Source organism: Camelina sativa, chromosome 4, assembly GCF_030686135.1.
Source record: "Camelina sativa cultivar CO46 ecotype springtype chromosome 4, ASM3068613v1".
Taxonomy (NCBI): Eukaryota; Viridiplantae; Streptophyta; class Magnoliopsida; order Brassicales; family Brassicaceae; genus Camelina; species Camelina sativa.
Genome location: NC_141883.1, coordinates 24,828,259 through 24,840,259, shown reverse-complemented (window position 1 = coordinate 24,840,259; position 12,001 = coordinate 24,828,259). Strand labels below are relative to the sequence as shown.

The 12,001-nt window shown below is 38.8% G+C and overlaps 4 protein-coding genes across 6 annotated transcripts; 1 reads left to right on the top strand and 3 right to left on the bottom strand.

The window, feature by feature from the left end:
• The first annotated feature begins 1,018 nt into the window (after positions 1-1,018).
• On the top strand, positions 1,019-3,222 carry LOC104781564 (bZIP transcription factor 49-like). Its single transcript, XM_019244825.2, has 2 exons — positions 1,019-2,402; positions 2,657-3,222. Exons 1-2 carry the CDS (start codon positions 1,019-1,021, stop codon positions 3,064-3,066), a joined length of 1,794 nt encoding a protein of 597 aa, XP_019100370.1. The 3' UTR covers positions 3,067-3,222.
• LOC104781563 (psbP domain-containing protein 6, chloroplastic) lies at positions 2,298-4,763 on the bottom strand. Of its 3 annotated transcripts, XR_015597101.1 has the most exons (5): positions 4,284-4,723; positions 3,729-4,045; positions 3,419-3,639; positions 3,181-3,309; positions 2,298-3,072 (listed from the first exon to the last, which is right to left on the bottom strand). XR_015597101.1 is itself a non-coding variant. In XM_010506271.3 (3 exons), the coding sequence occupies exons 1-3, from the start codon at positions 4,582-4,584 to the stop codon at positions 3,469-3,471; spliced, it is 789 nt and encodes a 262-aa protein (XP_010504573.1). In that variant the 5' UTR covers positions 4,585-4,763; the 3' UTR covers positions 3,311-3,468. The 3 variants fall into 3 exon arrangements, 1 of the variants encoding a protein (XP_010504573.1); XR_002037748.2 differs by lacking the exon at positions 3,181-3,309; XM_010506271.3 differs by lacking the exons at positions 2,298-3,072; positions 3,181-3,309 and having other exon boundaries at positions 3,311-3,639; positions 4,284-4,763.
• Positions 4,764-4,845: 82 nt separating this feature from the next.
• On the bottom strand, positions 4,846-8,288 carry LOC104781562 (exocyst complex component SEC15A). The gene is made up of 2 exons (XM_010506270.3): positions 7,898-8,288; positions 4,846-7,396 (listed from the first exon to the last, which is right to left on the bottom strand). The coding sequence occupies exon 2, from the start codon at positions 7,393-7,395 to the stop codon at positions 5,023-5,025; it is 2,373 nt and encodes a 790-aa protein (XP_010504572.1). The 5' UTR covers position 7,396; positions 7,898-8,288; the 3' UTR covers positions 4,846-5,022.
• Positions 8,289-10,222: 1,934 nt separating this feature from the next.
• LOC104781561 (cytochrome P450 CYP94D108-like) lies at positions 10,223-11,968 on the bottom strand. Its single transcript, XM_010506269.3, has 2 exons — positions 11,447-11,968; positions 10,223-11,371 (listed from the first exon to the last, which is right to left on the bottom strand). The coding sequence occupies exons 1-2, from the start codon at positions 11,902-11,904 to the stop codon at positions 10,333-10,335; spliced, it is 1,497 nt and encodes a 498-aa protein (XP_010504571.1). The 5' UTR covers positions 11,905-11,968; the 3' UTR covers positions 10,223-10,332.
• Positions 11,969-12,001: the final 33 nt, after the last annotated feature.

Here is a 12,001-nt window from a genome sequence, read left to right as displayed (position 1 = left end):
GGAAGCCCATTGAAAATGACGTTTCAACTCTAATAAACTACGTACCAAGGGAAGTTAATTAGGATTCGTGTATTGCAACAAGAAGGACAAGAAAATTTGGAAGGATGCTGAGAAAGAGGAGACACACAAGGATGGTCCAGGATTTTCTTTTACGAGATGGAGGTTTTTTTTGCCAGTTTTGGGTGCTACTAGTTGTGGTGAGGTATCCCTTATGATGTCGATGTCGTTACGTGTCTTATATTATGATCGGAAGCAAAATAGTGTGTTGACCTCGAAGGTACTTTACCGAAGGATAGAACGCGTTACGTTACAACTCTCTACTTCAATATGGACTAATCCGGATCATGTTAGAGGACGACACAAATCACACAATGTGTTTGTATTAGACTATTCATGAAAAATTATTGTAAATATATATTGTATAAAGACATGCAGAATCTACCATCCATTATTCCAAATCGCCAAGAGTAATAGTATTTGATCGACAAGATACGATTCGGATATAACATATTTTTTCTTTTACCGTCAGAAATCTATATACACATCGATAATAATGATGGGATGCTAGAAAGAGAGGAGACATGCGTGACGTCAAAGAGACTCCAAAACAACACAAAGTTGGAAAGTCTGAATAAAAAAGAAAAAATTAGATTAGATTTGTTTAGGATCCAAATCGAAACATAGAATTATTTTTTTACTTTTGGATAGAAAGAGTCAGAGAGACATTATATAATTAAAATCCAAAAGAGCATATAAACCCCTTAGCCATTACTCCAAGTTAATGCATATAATGCAGTCAACGTGCTATAAAATGCAATCCAAAGCTCCCCCCGCCCCCACGCTCCTTATAAGGCACGTGTTTTACACTCTCCTCTTATTCAATGAATGAATCAGATCTACAGTGAAACACACGCGTGTCCGTAGCGTGTCCGTGACTCTTTTATAAACCTTAACAATTCCTTCTTCTTCCTCATTTTTAGTAACTCTAAACACAAAAACCTTAAAAAGCTTTCCAACAATGGCGGAACCAGTTTTGGAGGACACTCCTGACACTTACCTTAGTTTCTCTTCCGAATTCGATTCCATCGCCATCGCGATCTCTCCTCCTCCTCCTCCTCCTCCTCCCTCTGATAATTTCTGCAATTCTAGCTCCGATCAAGCTCCTCTACTTAAGAACTCCATCTCCGATCTTAGGTTTTACATCGACGACGACGGAGACGAAGACTACGAGTTGAATTTCGAAGACAGTTTCAACGACCTTTACTTTCCTTCTGAGAACGAATCCTTCTTCGTCGACGGAGAAATGTCCGGTGATTTTACTCCGGCGTCGGAATCTTCAGGCGATTTTGTTAACGAACACTCGGAGAAGGACACGAACGGCGTGTTGATATCTACTTCAAGCTGCTACGATCGAGAATCGCCTAAGGATTCTGATTGCTCTGTTACTAATTTACAAAGCTTGAGTCGGACAAATCAGTTCGATCAGAAACTTAATGTGGAGGAGGAGGAGGAAGCTGCTACGACGTCAATTACGACGAAGAGGAAAAAAGAGAATTACCAAGAAGACACGATCGAAGAATTGAGGAACTATAAGTACAGGAGATTGGATCAAGTTGGTTTTGCAGAAGGTGATGAGAAGAAGAGGAACGTGAGACTCATTAGAAACCGTGAGAGTGCTCACCTTTCAAGACAGAGGAAGAGACATTACGTTGAGGAGTTGGAAGATAAAGTTAAGAATATGCATTCCACTATTACGGATTTGAGCAGCAAGATGTCTTACTTCATGGCTGAGAATGTCACTTTGAGGCACCAAGTGGGATCCGGAATGTCACTTCTTCCACGGCCTGGAATGTATTATCCAGTGCTTTATCCATGGATGCAGTGTCCTGCTTATATGGTTAAACCGCAAGGTTCTCGAGTGGCCACTTTGCTTCCTATTCCTAGTTTGAAACCACAACAGTCTGTGGCTAAGGTGAAGAAGTTCAAGAAGGTTGCTAGTTTGAGTGTTCTTGGTCTTCTGTTTTGTCTATTTTTGTTTGGGGCATTGGCTCCCTTTGGAGAGTATAAGTCTAACAATGTTACTGACTGGGTTTATGATCAGTCTAGAGGAAGAGTTTTAGATGTTAATGGTCACCTGGATGTGTCTGTTACTAGTAATAGAGCGCATTGTGGGAGAGATTGTGATCAAGAAATGGGAAGAAACGTTTCTGCAACAGAGAACTCAGGACCTCGTGGAAATAGTAGTGAACCTCTAGTTGCATCTCTATTTGTTCCAAGGAATGAAAAGCTTGTGAAGATCGATGGAAATTTGATCATTCATTCTATTTTGGCGAGCGAGAAAGCCATGGCTTCTGAAACGAAGAACAAAGGAGGGAAAAACGATGAAGCAACTACTAATAAAGGTATTTTTCATGCATTGCCTTTACCTGACTCGACAAGGACAGGGGATATGTCTAAAGACCAACTCAAATCAACAACAGCCAATGGTTAAATGCAGCAATGGTTTCGTGAAGGTGTTGCAGGCATTCACAAGTTTCCAATGTTACTGATTCTCCCCTTGAGACATAGAGAGCAGTCTTTTAGCTAGAATAGTGATCTGAAACGTTTGCATTTGCATATACTAACACCTGCTTTTCTTGACTGTATCCACTGATAGGACCAATGTTCAGTTCCGGGATGTGCACAGATGTGTTTCAGTTTGATATCTCCACAACCTCAGGCGCCATCATTCCTGCTTCTCCACCTATTCAACAGTCTGAGAACACCACTGATACACGCAAGGGGAAAAAGAACAGAAGAATCCTCCGTGGTGGTCTTCCGGTGTCTGATTTTGATCTAACCAAAGATCATAACAGCTCAAGCAACGAGAACTTCCGGGACACCCAGCCTTCCCCATCAATGGTTGTATCTGTGCTTGTTGATCCCAGAGAAGGCGGTGATGGGATGATGGGAGGAACAAATCCACTGTTCCAAGTTTTTATAGTCTTGCTTGTGGATGGTGTGAAGTATGTAACATACTCATGCGACCTTTCACAACCTCAAGTCCCTCATCTCGTGACCACTTGACTTCATCTGTATGCAGAAACCATAAAAGAAGGGAGTTTCCACACTATGTGTCAGAATCTAAGAAACATCTTGTACCGTTGTTAGTTTTTTCGAATTAGATATAGAAATCCTAACCCTGTAATCTTTTGACCTTTTATAACCCGAGAAAGTTACACATCAGGCCTATTCATTGTCTAATGTTTGGCAATTAGAGTAGAGACATGCTGAGCAAATTATCAGTGAGATATCCTCTTGATCACGAAGCTAAAAAAATAGTAAAAAAACTATGTAAAACCGAGTCATAGCTTGAACTTACAGTAGAAAAGAATCCGAGTTAATTGTACTAACACACAGACACTCAATTCACACATACCGTTTGCTCTTTGGTTTATTGAGTCCAGAGTCTCAACAATAACTCAGGATTTACAGTTGAAAAGAATCAAGAATGGCTTGAAGAGTCTTCTGTGAGCTCTGCCATTGCTTTTCAGTAGCACTCACAACAAACAAAACCACCGTGTTTCCCTTTGCTGTCGCTTTTGCAAGATTGTGACTTCCCGTGAGCGCAAATGGCGTCTCCAAAACGTACTTATAGTACTGTCACACAAGAAGACATAAACCAAAAAAATAATCAGAAACTTATTTCAATGATTGATCAGTCATAGAGTCACTTGTTGTGTCATTACCGTTTGATCTCCAATCTTTTCGATTGAAGTGTTCAAAAGTTCATCAGAGTCATAAGAGTTTCCGGTGACAAAAGGACCAAGAGAAGCAATCACTTTCTCTGGCTCACCGAGATCTTCAATGGTTGCATTTGGTTTGTTGGTTAAACGGATCAAAGGAGATGCCACAACTTGAACTTTGCCTTGCTTCTCGTTCTCAAACTTCACTTCGATCCATGGCTCTGCGCATTTCGGTTGGCAGTAATTACCTGACAAAATGTTGGCTATACGCAATTGTTTCCAATTCGGCGGTAGAACAAATTGATAGGGCTGAACGTTTCCTGCAACCAGACTAGATTTCAAACATCATTAATTTAAAAGCTAATCAAAACCAATCCACCATACTCTAAAGCACAAGAAAATGTAAATACAAAATACAGAATCAAACGGTAATGTTGTGAATAAGCCAAATTAAACATAAGTAACTCTCACCAACAGCATTAACTAAATTAGATTGATAATCAGAAACATTAAGTAAACAGAACAATGCAGAACACGAAGAATGGGATTAGGCATCACCTGCGCGGAGAGCAGGAGTATCAGAAGGTTTGGCTTTGAAGAGGACGAAGTTAGGATCAGACGGAGACGGAGGTAAGAACGATCCGACATCCACCTCACGCGCCTCCGATATTGGAGCTTCCTTCAACTGCAGAATCGCAGGAATAGCCACAGCCGATTTCAGCAGCAGCTCTCTCCTTCTTGGTAGTTGTTGTTGTTGCGACGATGCAACGCTTACGCAGGTCCTTGCTTTATTCAAAGCTGGACATTTGGTAGAGGAAGAGAAGATTTTAGATGTCGGAACTAAAGTCGCGGTCGCCATTCTTGTCGGACGGGAATTAAAAAGCTAAAGTTTGGTTTTTTTTTTTTTTATTGTTTTGAGAGGTTGAGAAAGCTTTTGATGAATGTTTTTGGTGTTATTTTGGATAAGGCCAATTTGTAAGACAAAAGAGGTCTTCGGTCCACACAACTCTCCTATGGCATCCATGCCTTTGTGTTTGCAACTTTTGTCGAATTAGAATCTAAAGCTATAAGTATAAGCCTTAATACGAGATTCTGAGCTATAAAGAAGATTATTTCTCGATTAGGCCAAAACTGAAACTGATTAATAAAATTGGATCACAGAAACAGAGAAAAGAAGAAATACAAAAAACAAGATCAGAGGTTAAACAGAATAATCAAATTTAGGGAACAGTAAAAAGCTAAATGATGCTGATGTGAGTCGGGTGCGTCAGGACCTACTAGGGTTGTTTATAGAGAATCAGTTGAATTCCTTGAGTCTCTTCTTGAGCATGTCCATGGATTTCTTTTTAGCTGTCAGCTTTGTGTTTCTATTTGCCAAGCTTCCAAATATCCCGTCTGGAGAATCCTTAAACTTGTCGCAGATTGTAGCCACTTTCTTGTAATCCAAAGTGTTGTAGTTCCTCTCTCTAATCACTGGGTTCATGAAGTTCTCCGGTTGGCTACTCGACAACAGGTTTATCAGCTGCCTAGCTTCAACCAGATAGCTTCTAAAGCTTCCTTCTTTGTAAATCTCATTTAACCCACTTGAGTGATATCTCTCATCAGCAAAGTTTTCTATCACTCTCAGGTCATGGTTAATGGCCGAGACTGCATTAGCATTGAATCTCTTGATGCTATCACTGAGGAATGTAGAGACGATGGAGTTTGAGATATGCTCGACAGCCCCAACTCCAACTTTGTATAAAGCATCCATTGGGAGGATCTGTTGTGCCGTTGACATCACAGTCTCGAGGTATATAACAACCTCGTTTATGTACTCGTGAGGCCCTTGTGGCATTTCCTCTGTAATCCAGTTTACGTTTTCTGTGAGCTTCATGAACTCGTCCAACTTGGTGTTAACCACATTCAACAAAGCAAGATAGGCTTCATCTCTTGATGTTTTGAGGACAACCTTTGCAGCTAAACTAGCTTGAGGCCTCTCAACTGATCTGCTTGGGATTCCACAAAGTTGAGCTGCATGCCGGAGAAAATAGTCACTGGCCTTTTCGAGGAAAGATATGTTCGCTGCGATCTGCATAGCTTGAGATACACCGATTGAATTGTTGTTAATCGTCTCGAGGATAACTTCGTTCAATACGTCAATCAAGATTTTGTCAAGGTACTTCCTCAGAACACTGAAGAAATTAGTGTTCACTCCATAGGAAAGGTAATCCACAGATCCTTTTATGTATGACCTGATGATGCGGCAAACATCAGGCACCATAGAAGAGAAGGGTGCAATGTAAGTGAAAGCCGGCATAATGTCTGAGGTCTGAAGATTAAACGACAATACATTGTTTTCATAGTCAGCTTCCTTCTTGATCACCATCTGCTGATAACTGTCCTCTGTGATAGCAGTCACGATTTGCCTCCGACACTCTTCAAGAAGAAGCTCGTGATATTTATCTCGGCTCTTGTCAAGGGCATCAAGAACTGGACCAACTTCATAACCGTACTGTCTAAGGGTTGTGCCAAGGAGAGTTACATAATCTTTCACCAAAAGCAGGTGAGTAGGCGAATCCATTCTGGCAAATTGGTTCTCCAGTATCGCTACAATTTTGGAAATGGCTGTTTCCCACATTGTCTCAACTTGATCAGCCAACAAGAAATCTCCAGCTGTCCTAATCACCCGATCCTCCACAATGAAATACCCTGCAATCTGAGCTAGAAATGTTTGGTATGATTCCACAAATGGCTGTGCATAAGAGATTTGCAGATCTGATTTGAGCTGTAGTAGCCTATTCTCATAGTAATAGTCACGGAATCGTTCCGGGACTCCAAGAATAGTGTGGATGTGATAAGCTCGATATAGAGGTGTCAGATCAAACTTCAAAACAGAATCTTGTTCCGTGTCTTCAACATCTAGAGTGTATGCCAATTCTCCCAAACCCCCAGTGTTTTGTTCCTCTGCTCTCCTCTGACGTTCCAACATTTCTTCTTCCCTCTGGCGTGCTGAAGCAGTGAGACCAATAGCAGTCTGTCCAATATTTTTGGAGGAACTCCTAATGTGAACAAGCCATTCATTAAATTGGCTACACACTTTTTTCTCAATGTGTGATTTGATCACAGGGATTCTTCTCTCTATGACCAACTTGAGAACTTTGAGTGGGATAAGCTTCAGGTAGCTCTTCTCAATCAAATCCATGGTTTTCAAGGCATGATAAAACTGGCCTTCAGATATGAAACTGTTACATTTAACACACAGCTCCAGAGCTTGAACACAGATCTTCGACATTTTAATAGCTTCAGTTACATTCTTCTTGATAGCATAAGACTCAAGAAGCTCCTCAAGCTTAACCAGTAAGGCACTACCAACCTCTTGCAAGCGGAAATTGTCACTTGCAAGGTCACTCTTAAGCTCTTCAGCGTCAACCAACACACCACGGAGCTCATCAACAGCAACGATGAATTCTTCATAATGGGTCTTGCAAAGATCCTCAATTTCAGCTTCCTTCTTCTTCGCCACGTTTTTGAGCTGATGAACAAGAGGCTCAGGCCGTCCCATTTCAAAAGCATGCCTAACAAGAGGACCGACATCATCACCGTTTCCAATCAATGTAGCAAGAACTAAATCTTCCCCTGTATCTCCATTCTCTGTAACAATCCTTCTTTTTGGTTTGGCCTCCATCATTCTGACAGACAAGCATTTATCAACGAGAATAATAAGATGACAACTCAATCAAAACAGTCAAATCAAGGAGAGGAAGCGATGAACCAAAACTGGAAAAAAAAATTCATCTTTGAAGATACCAATAGCCATAAGAGGAAGGAGTAAAAAACACATAAAATCAGAAACCTGAGCACAACACAAACATGTGAAAAATATCCAAAAATGGGAACTTTAGACAAACAATTAACACAGACTGGTAACCCTAATATATATATATATATATATATATATAACAAAATCATCAATGTCACGAAATAGGATCCGCAAATCAACGAGATCTAAAAACCCTATATCGAAAAATGAGAACTTTTTCTACACTTTCGCCAGATCAAAAGTTCAGTACAAGGAATTAATAAAGGTAATGATATGATGATCATCAAGCGTGATCCTTTAACGCATATAAATGGTCACCATCTTAAAAAAAAAAAAAAAAAAAAAAAAAACAAGAAGCTGAAGATCTAACCAATTAGAGAGAGAATGAAGAGGCTCCGAGAGCTTCAATTGAGAGTGAGAGGAAACTCAACAAACTGTATAATTTTGGTAAATAATCTGATTTGTGCGACAGAGACAGCGAAGGGAAGAAGAAGAAGAAGAAGAAGACGTATCCAACCAAAGTCCGGTCCGATGAAGGAGAAAGAATGATAGATAGATGCTCTCTTGAGTTGTTGCTTTGGTTCTCTTCAGTGTTTTGTTTTTAGTTTAGTTACTATCCAAAAGCCAGGAATTGTAATTTACGCCGGTTTAGATCGGTATATGACCGGTCCGGTCCGGTGGGATCGCTGATTTGAGAAAAGTCAAGTGTGTAATCAATCACTCACTGATCAGTGATTTTGTCTTGACAAATCTGAATTTTCGTTTCATAAATATTAGAATTATATAAATGATTTTGTGAGCTGCAATCTGTTCTTGTGAAAACAAAAAAAATTGGTCCACAAAGATTTGTTAGCAGTCCTAAAAATAGAACGGTTTAGTTTCTAAATCTTTGTGGTGTGGTAATTAAAAAAAACTAATAAAAAATCTGCACTTGTTGATTTTTTGCTAGTATTTAGTTTCTGGTTGAGTTTTATTTATTATTTGGATTGGGTCAAAATAATATGTTAGATGAAATCATAATCTTAATTCTTAATACATAATCTATCTATATATACATTTTTAGAGACAATTATGAAATAAATTCTGAAGTTCAAACCTATTTACAAATATGCCATTGATATTAAATATTTTGAATTTATTAAAAAAAAATTAAAACAACACTTTGTTATATTCCTTTCCCAAAAATCTCTAACTTTAGGCTTTTTAGAAACAACCTACCCAAACAAATTAATTTCTTTTCCAAATTAACAACTAATAATAAATAATCTCTCTCTCTCTCAAACCTCTAACTACACTATTTTTAGAAGCAACCTAGACACGATTCAATTAATTTCCTATTAACGAATTATTTTTTTCCAAAATTAAAATTCTTAGATATCTACTTTCATTTAATTACTCAACATAATCAATTTCAATCGACTATTTCAAAGATCTTCTCCCCCAATACCTATACAAAATCTAAACAAAGAAACTGAGTTAAATGCGGGTTTGCCAAAAAAAAAGAAAAAAAAGAAACAAAGTTAAATGTCTAATGATATCATATTCCTAAATAAAACAATTAGGAAGATTTTCTCCCTAATTAGTTGCTAACTTAAATATTTTGGGCGTGGAGAAGAACGGATTATCACCCTAACGATGAGCCTATAAATATCCTACACCTAAACTGCATTTACATCACCAAACACCTAAAACACACTGCTTACATAACACACACTTTCGTTCTCTGTTCTCTCGGTTATATAATTTTTAGTTGCTGGTTTCAGCACACACAGGCAACTGTAAGAATCTTGGTTATTATAATTTTAAATTTTCTGTTGTTTATTTAAATCTTACTATTCTCTATTCTATCATTTTAGGGAATGGAAATCTATTGTGAATGAAGATTCATAGAGACTCTCTCTAACACATATATTGGATATGGGCTTGGAAAGCAATTTTTTTTTTGGGTTAAATATTTGCAATTTTGTTTATTATTAAGTAGATGTTTGTAGACAGATCTCATCATTGTTTTAAAATTAGATCCATATATATATCTTTTTTTTTCCTTATTTGTATTTTGTTAACTATTTACAATATATATTTTCAAATTAATTTCAATTATCGTTTTCTATTATTAATATTTAGTCTAACTACACAATCCTATAATAATAAACTTATACATACATCATACCAAAAGATGTGTGACATAATTATAAAAAGAGAATATAATATAATTTAAAATGCTATTATATCTACATTGTAAACAAAAAATAAAATCACAAAATTAAATTAAATGAACAATAAGGATATCCTAACTATATAATAAAACACTACATCTACACAATGGAAATTATACACTACATAATATATTTATGTAAAACTATAGTACATTTAAAAAATACAAAACATAGTATTTACATATATATTTAATATAATAAATTAAATTTAGTATTTTTAAATAAAAATATATTCTTAACACACTTATAACGATTAAGCAAAATATAATTGATTGGCTATGATACTGATTGCCAAAAGTCTTAGAAACCGTTATGCCAATATGTGAGAGAATAGAGCCTAAGAGAGATCAATTATGTATCTATACATGCGATGCTTTTTGAAAGTCTAAGGTGGTAAGCTTGTGTCAATGAGACCGAACTTTTAACGAGTTCAAATGCAACCATAGTGGTCACAACACTTCTCCTACGTCACGCCGAGATTGTATTTCGATTATCCACTAAAAAAACGTGTTTGTTTACAGTAAAAATATGGACAGTATAATAAGATACGAGTAGACCAAACCCAAAGATTGCTTCTGCAACAAGTAACTCAAGACCTCTCTTGTACACTCGCAAACAAACCTCCTCTGATCCTAAGTGTCACCGACAACAGAATCTCAGGACGCTCCTTCTTCCCCGGTATCTCAACCACAAACCTCTCTAAAACCGCAGCGACTATCGATTTCATCTGAATATAAGCCATCTCTTTCCCTAAACACGTCCTTGGTCCCGCGTGAAACGCAGGAAACTTGTAAGGACTCTCACTTCTAAAACCACCCGTTGTTTCATCAATCCACCTCTCGGGATCAAACCGATCGCAATCTTTCCCCCAAATACTCTCCATCCTCCCCATCACAAACGCGTTATAGGATATCCCCCAATCTTTCCCTACGAATGTTCCATCAGGCAACACATTGTCCTCAGCACAACTCATTGTATCCACTGGCACTGGCGGATACAATCTTAGAGACTCGGTTAACGCCGCGTGCAGATAAGTCATTAGTTTAAGATCTTCAAACCCGTAAACCTCCCCGACTCGCTTCCCTGTTCGCTCACGAATCGAGTTTAGCTCTTGTAGAATCTTATGTTCCACCTCTGGATGCGTAGAGAGTAACCAAAAGAACCAGCTCAAAGCAGAGGAAGTGGTTTCACGTCCCGCGAGGATGAAGCTTATGACAATGTCACGAAGCATCTCCGGTGAATTCATCTCCTCGTCGCTGATAAATCTAGAAAGCAAATCCTCCTTCTCGTCGTCACTTGTACTTCTCCCTTGATCAATCCTCTGACGCACGATCTCGTCTGCGAATTTATGAACGGTCGCGATCGATTCTCTCAAAACTCTCTCTGATCCGATGTTGAGCTTCTTCTTGATCTTCCACGAATACGAAACCACAGACTGAAACCGTTTCGAGATGATCTCCGTCGCCGTTTCAAAGGCACGCATGAAACTGACACCGTCGGCTCCCAGACAAGCTGTATCAACGTTGAAGGCTAATTTACATATGTTATCAAACGCGAATCTCTCTAATATGTCTTGAAGATCAATCAATTTCCCGGTGGTCGCACCTTCTTCTAACACCGGAACAAGCCTGAGAGGAGGATGAGAAAAAAAATCTCAGCGGAGACTGATAAAAAAATTGAGTTTATTATATTTATCCATATACCTAATGTTGATTTCGACGGTGACGTTGTTCATAACGAAGTCACGGAGAGACTTAGTACTAAATTCAGAGCTCGCCGTCTTCCTCTGTTTCAACCACATCTCGCCGTCGGAGTTAAAAATCCCGCGGCCGAGAAAATCCTCAAGGATCGAGATGAACCGCTCGCCTTTAGGGAAACTATCGAATTTGGTCTTGAGCATGTACTCGACGTTAGCTGGATTCGCCGTCATGACGAATTTTAGCTTCCCTGGCCGCTGGAAAGTCGCCGTCTGTGTTGGGCATCGGGACAGAGTCTCCACCGTCCAGTCGAGGAAACGGTGACGGTTATTCACTAAACCAGGTAAGCTTCCGACGAGAGGATACGACTTGAAACCGAATTCTGAAGAAGAATTCTTGGGGAAGAAGAAGATGAAGATAGGGAAACAGAGGAAGAAGATGAAGATGAAGATGAAGAGCTCCATATCTTCTTTGAGTTGCCTATTTCACTTTTTTTAATCTTCGGCGGTGGTTGTTCCGGTACGCTTTAAACCAGAAGTGAACCGAACCAATTAAATTGAA

Excerpts from the sequence above, each read along its gene's own strand:
- LOC104781564 (XM_019244825.2), top strand. The coding sequence starts at position 1,019 with ATGGCGGAACCAGTTTTGGAGGACACTCCTGACACTTACCTTAGTTTC. Across the intron at positions 2,403-2,656 it reads TGAAGCAACTACTAATAAAG|GACCAATGTTCAGTTCCGGG; the intron begins GTATTTTTCATG and ends ATCCACTGATAG.
- LOC104781561 (XM_010506269.3), bottom strand. The coding sequence starts at position 11,904 with ATGGAGCTCTTCATCTTCATCTTCATCTTCTTCCTCTGTTTCCCTATC. Across the intron at positions 11,372-11,446 it reads ACCGTCGAAATCAACATTAG|GCTTGTTCCGGTGTTAGAAG; the intron begins GTATATGGATAA and ends TCCTCCTCTCAG.
- LOC104781562 (XM_010506270.3), bottom strand. The coding sequence starts at position 7,395 with ATGATGGAGGCCAAACCAAAAAGAAGGATTGTTACAGAGAATGGAGAT.
- LOC104781563 (XM_010506271.3), bottom strand. The coding sequence starts at position 4,584 with ATGGCGACCGCGACTTTAGTTCCGACATCTAAAATCTTCTCTTCCTCT. Across the intron at positions 4,046-4,283 it reads TACTCCTGCTCTCCGCGCAG|GAAACGTTCAGCCCTATCAA; the intron begins GTGATGCCTAAT and ends GTCTGGTTGCAG. Across the intron at positions 3,640-3,728 it reads AAAAGATTGGAGATCAAACG|TACTATAAGTACGTTTTGGA; the intron begins GTAATGACACAA and ends CTTGTGTGACAG.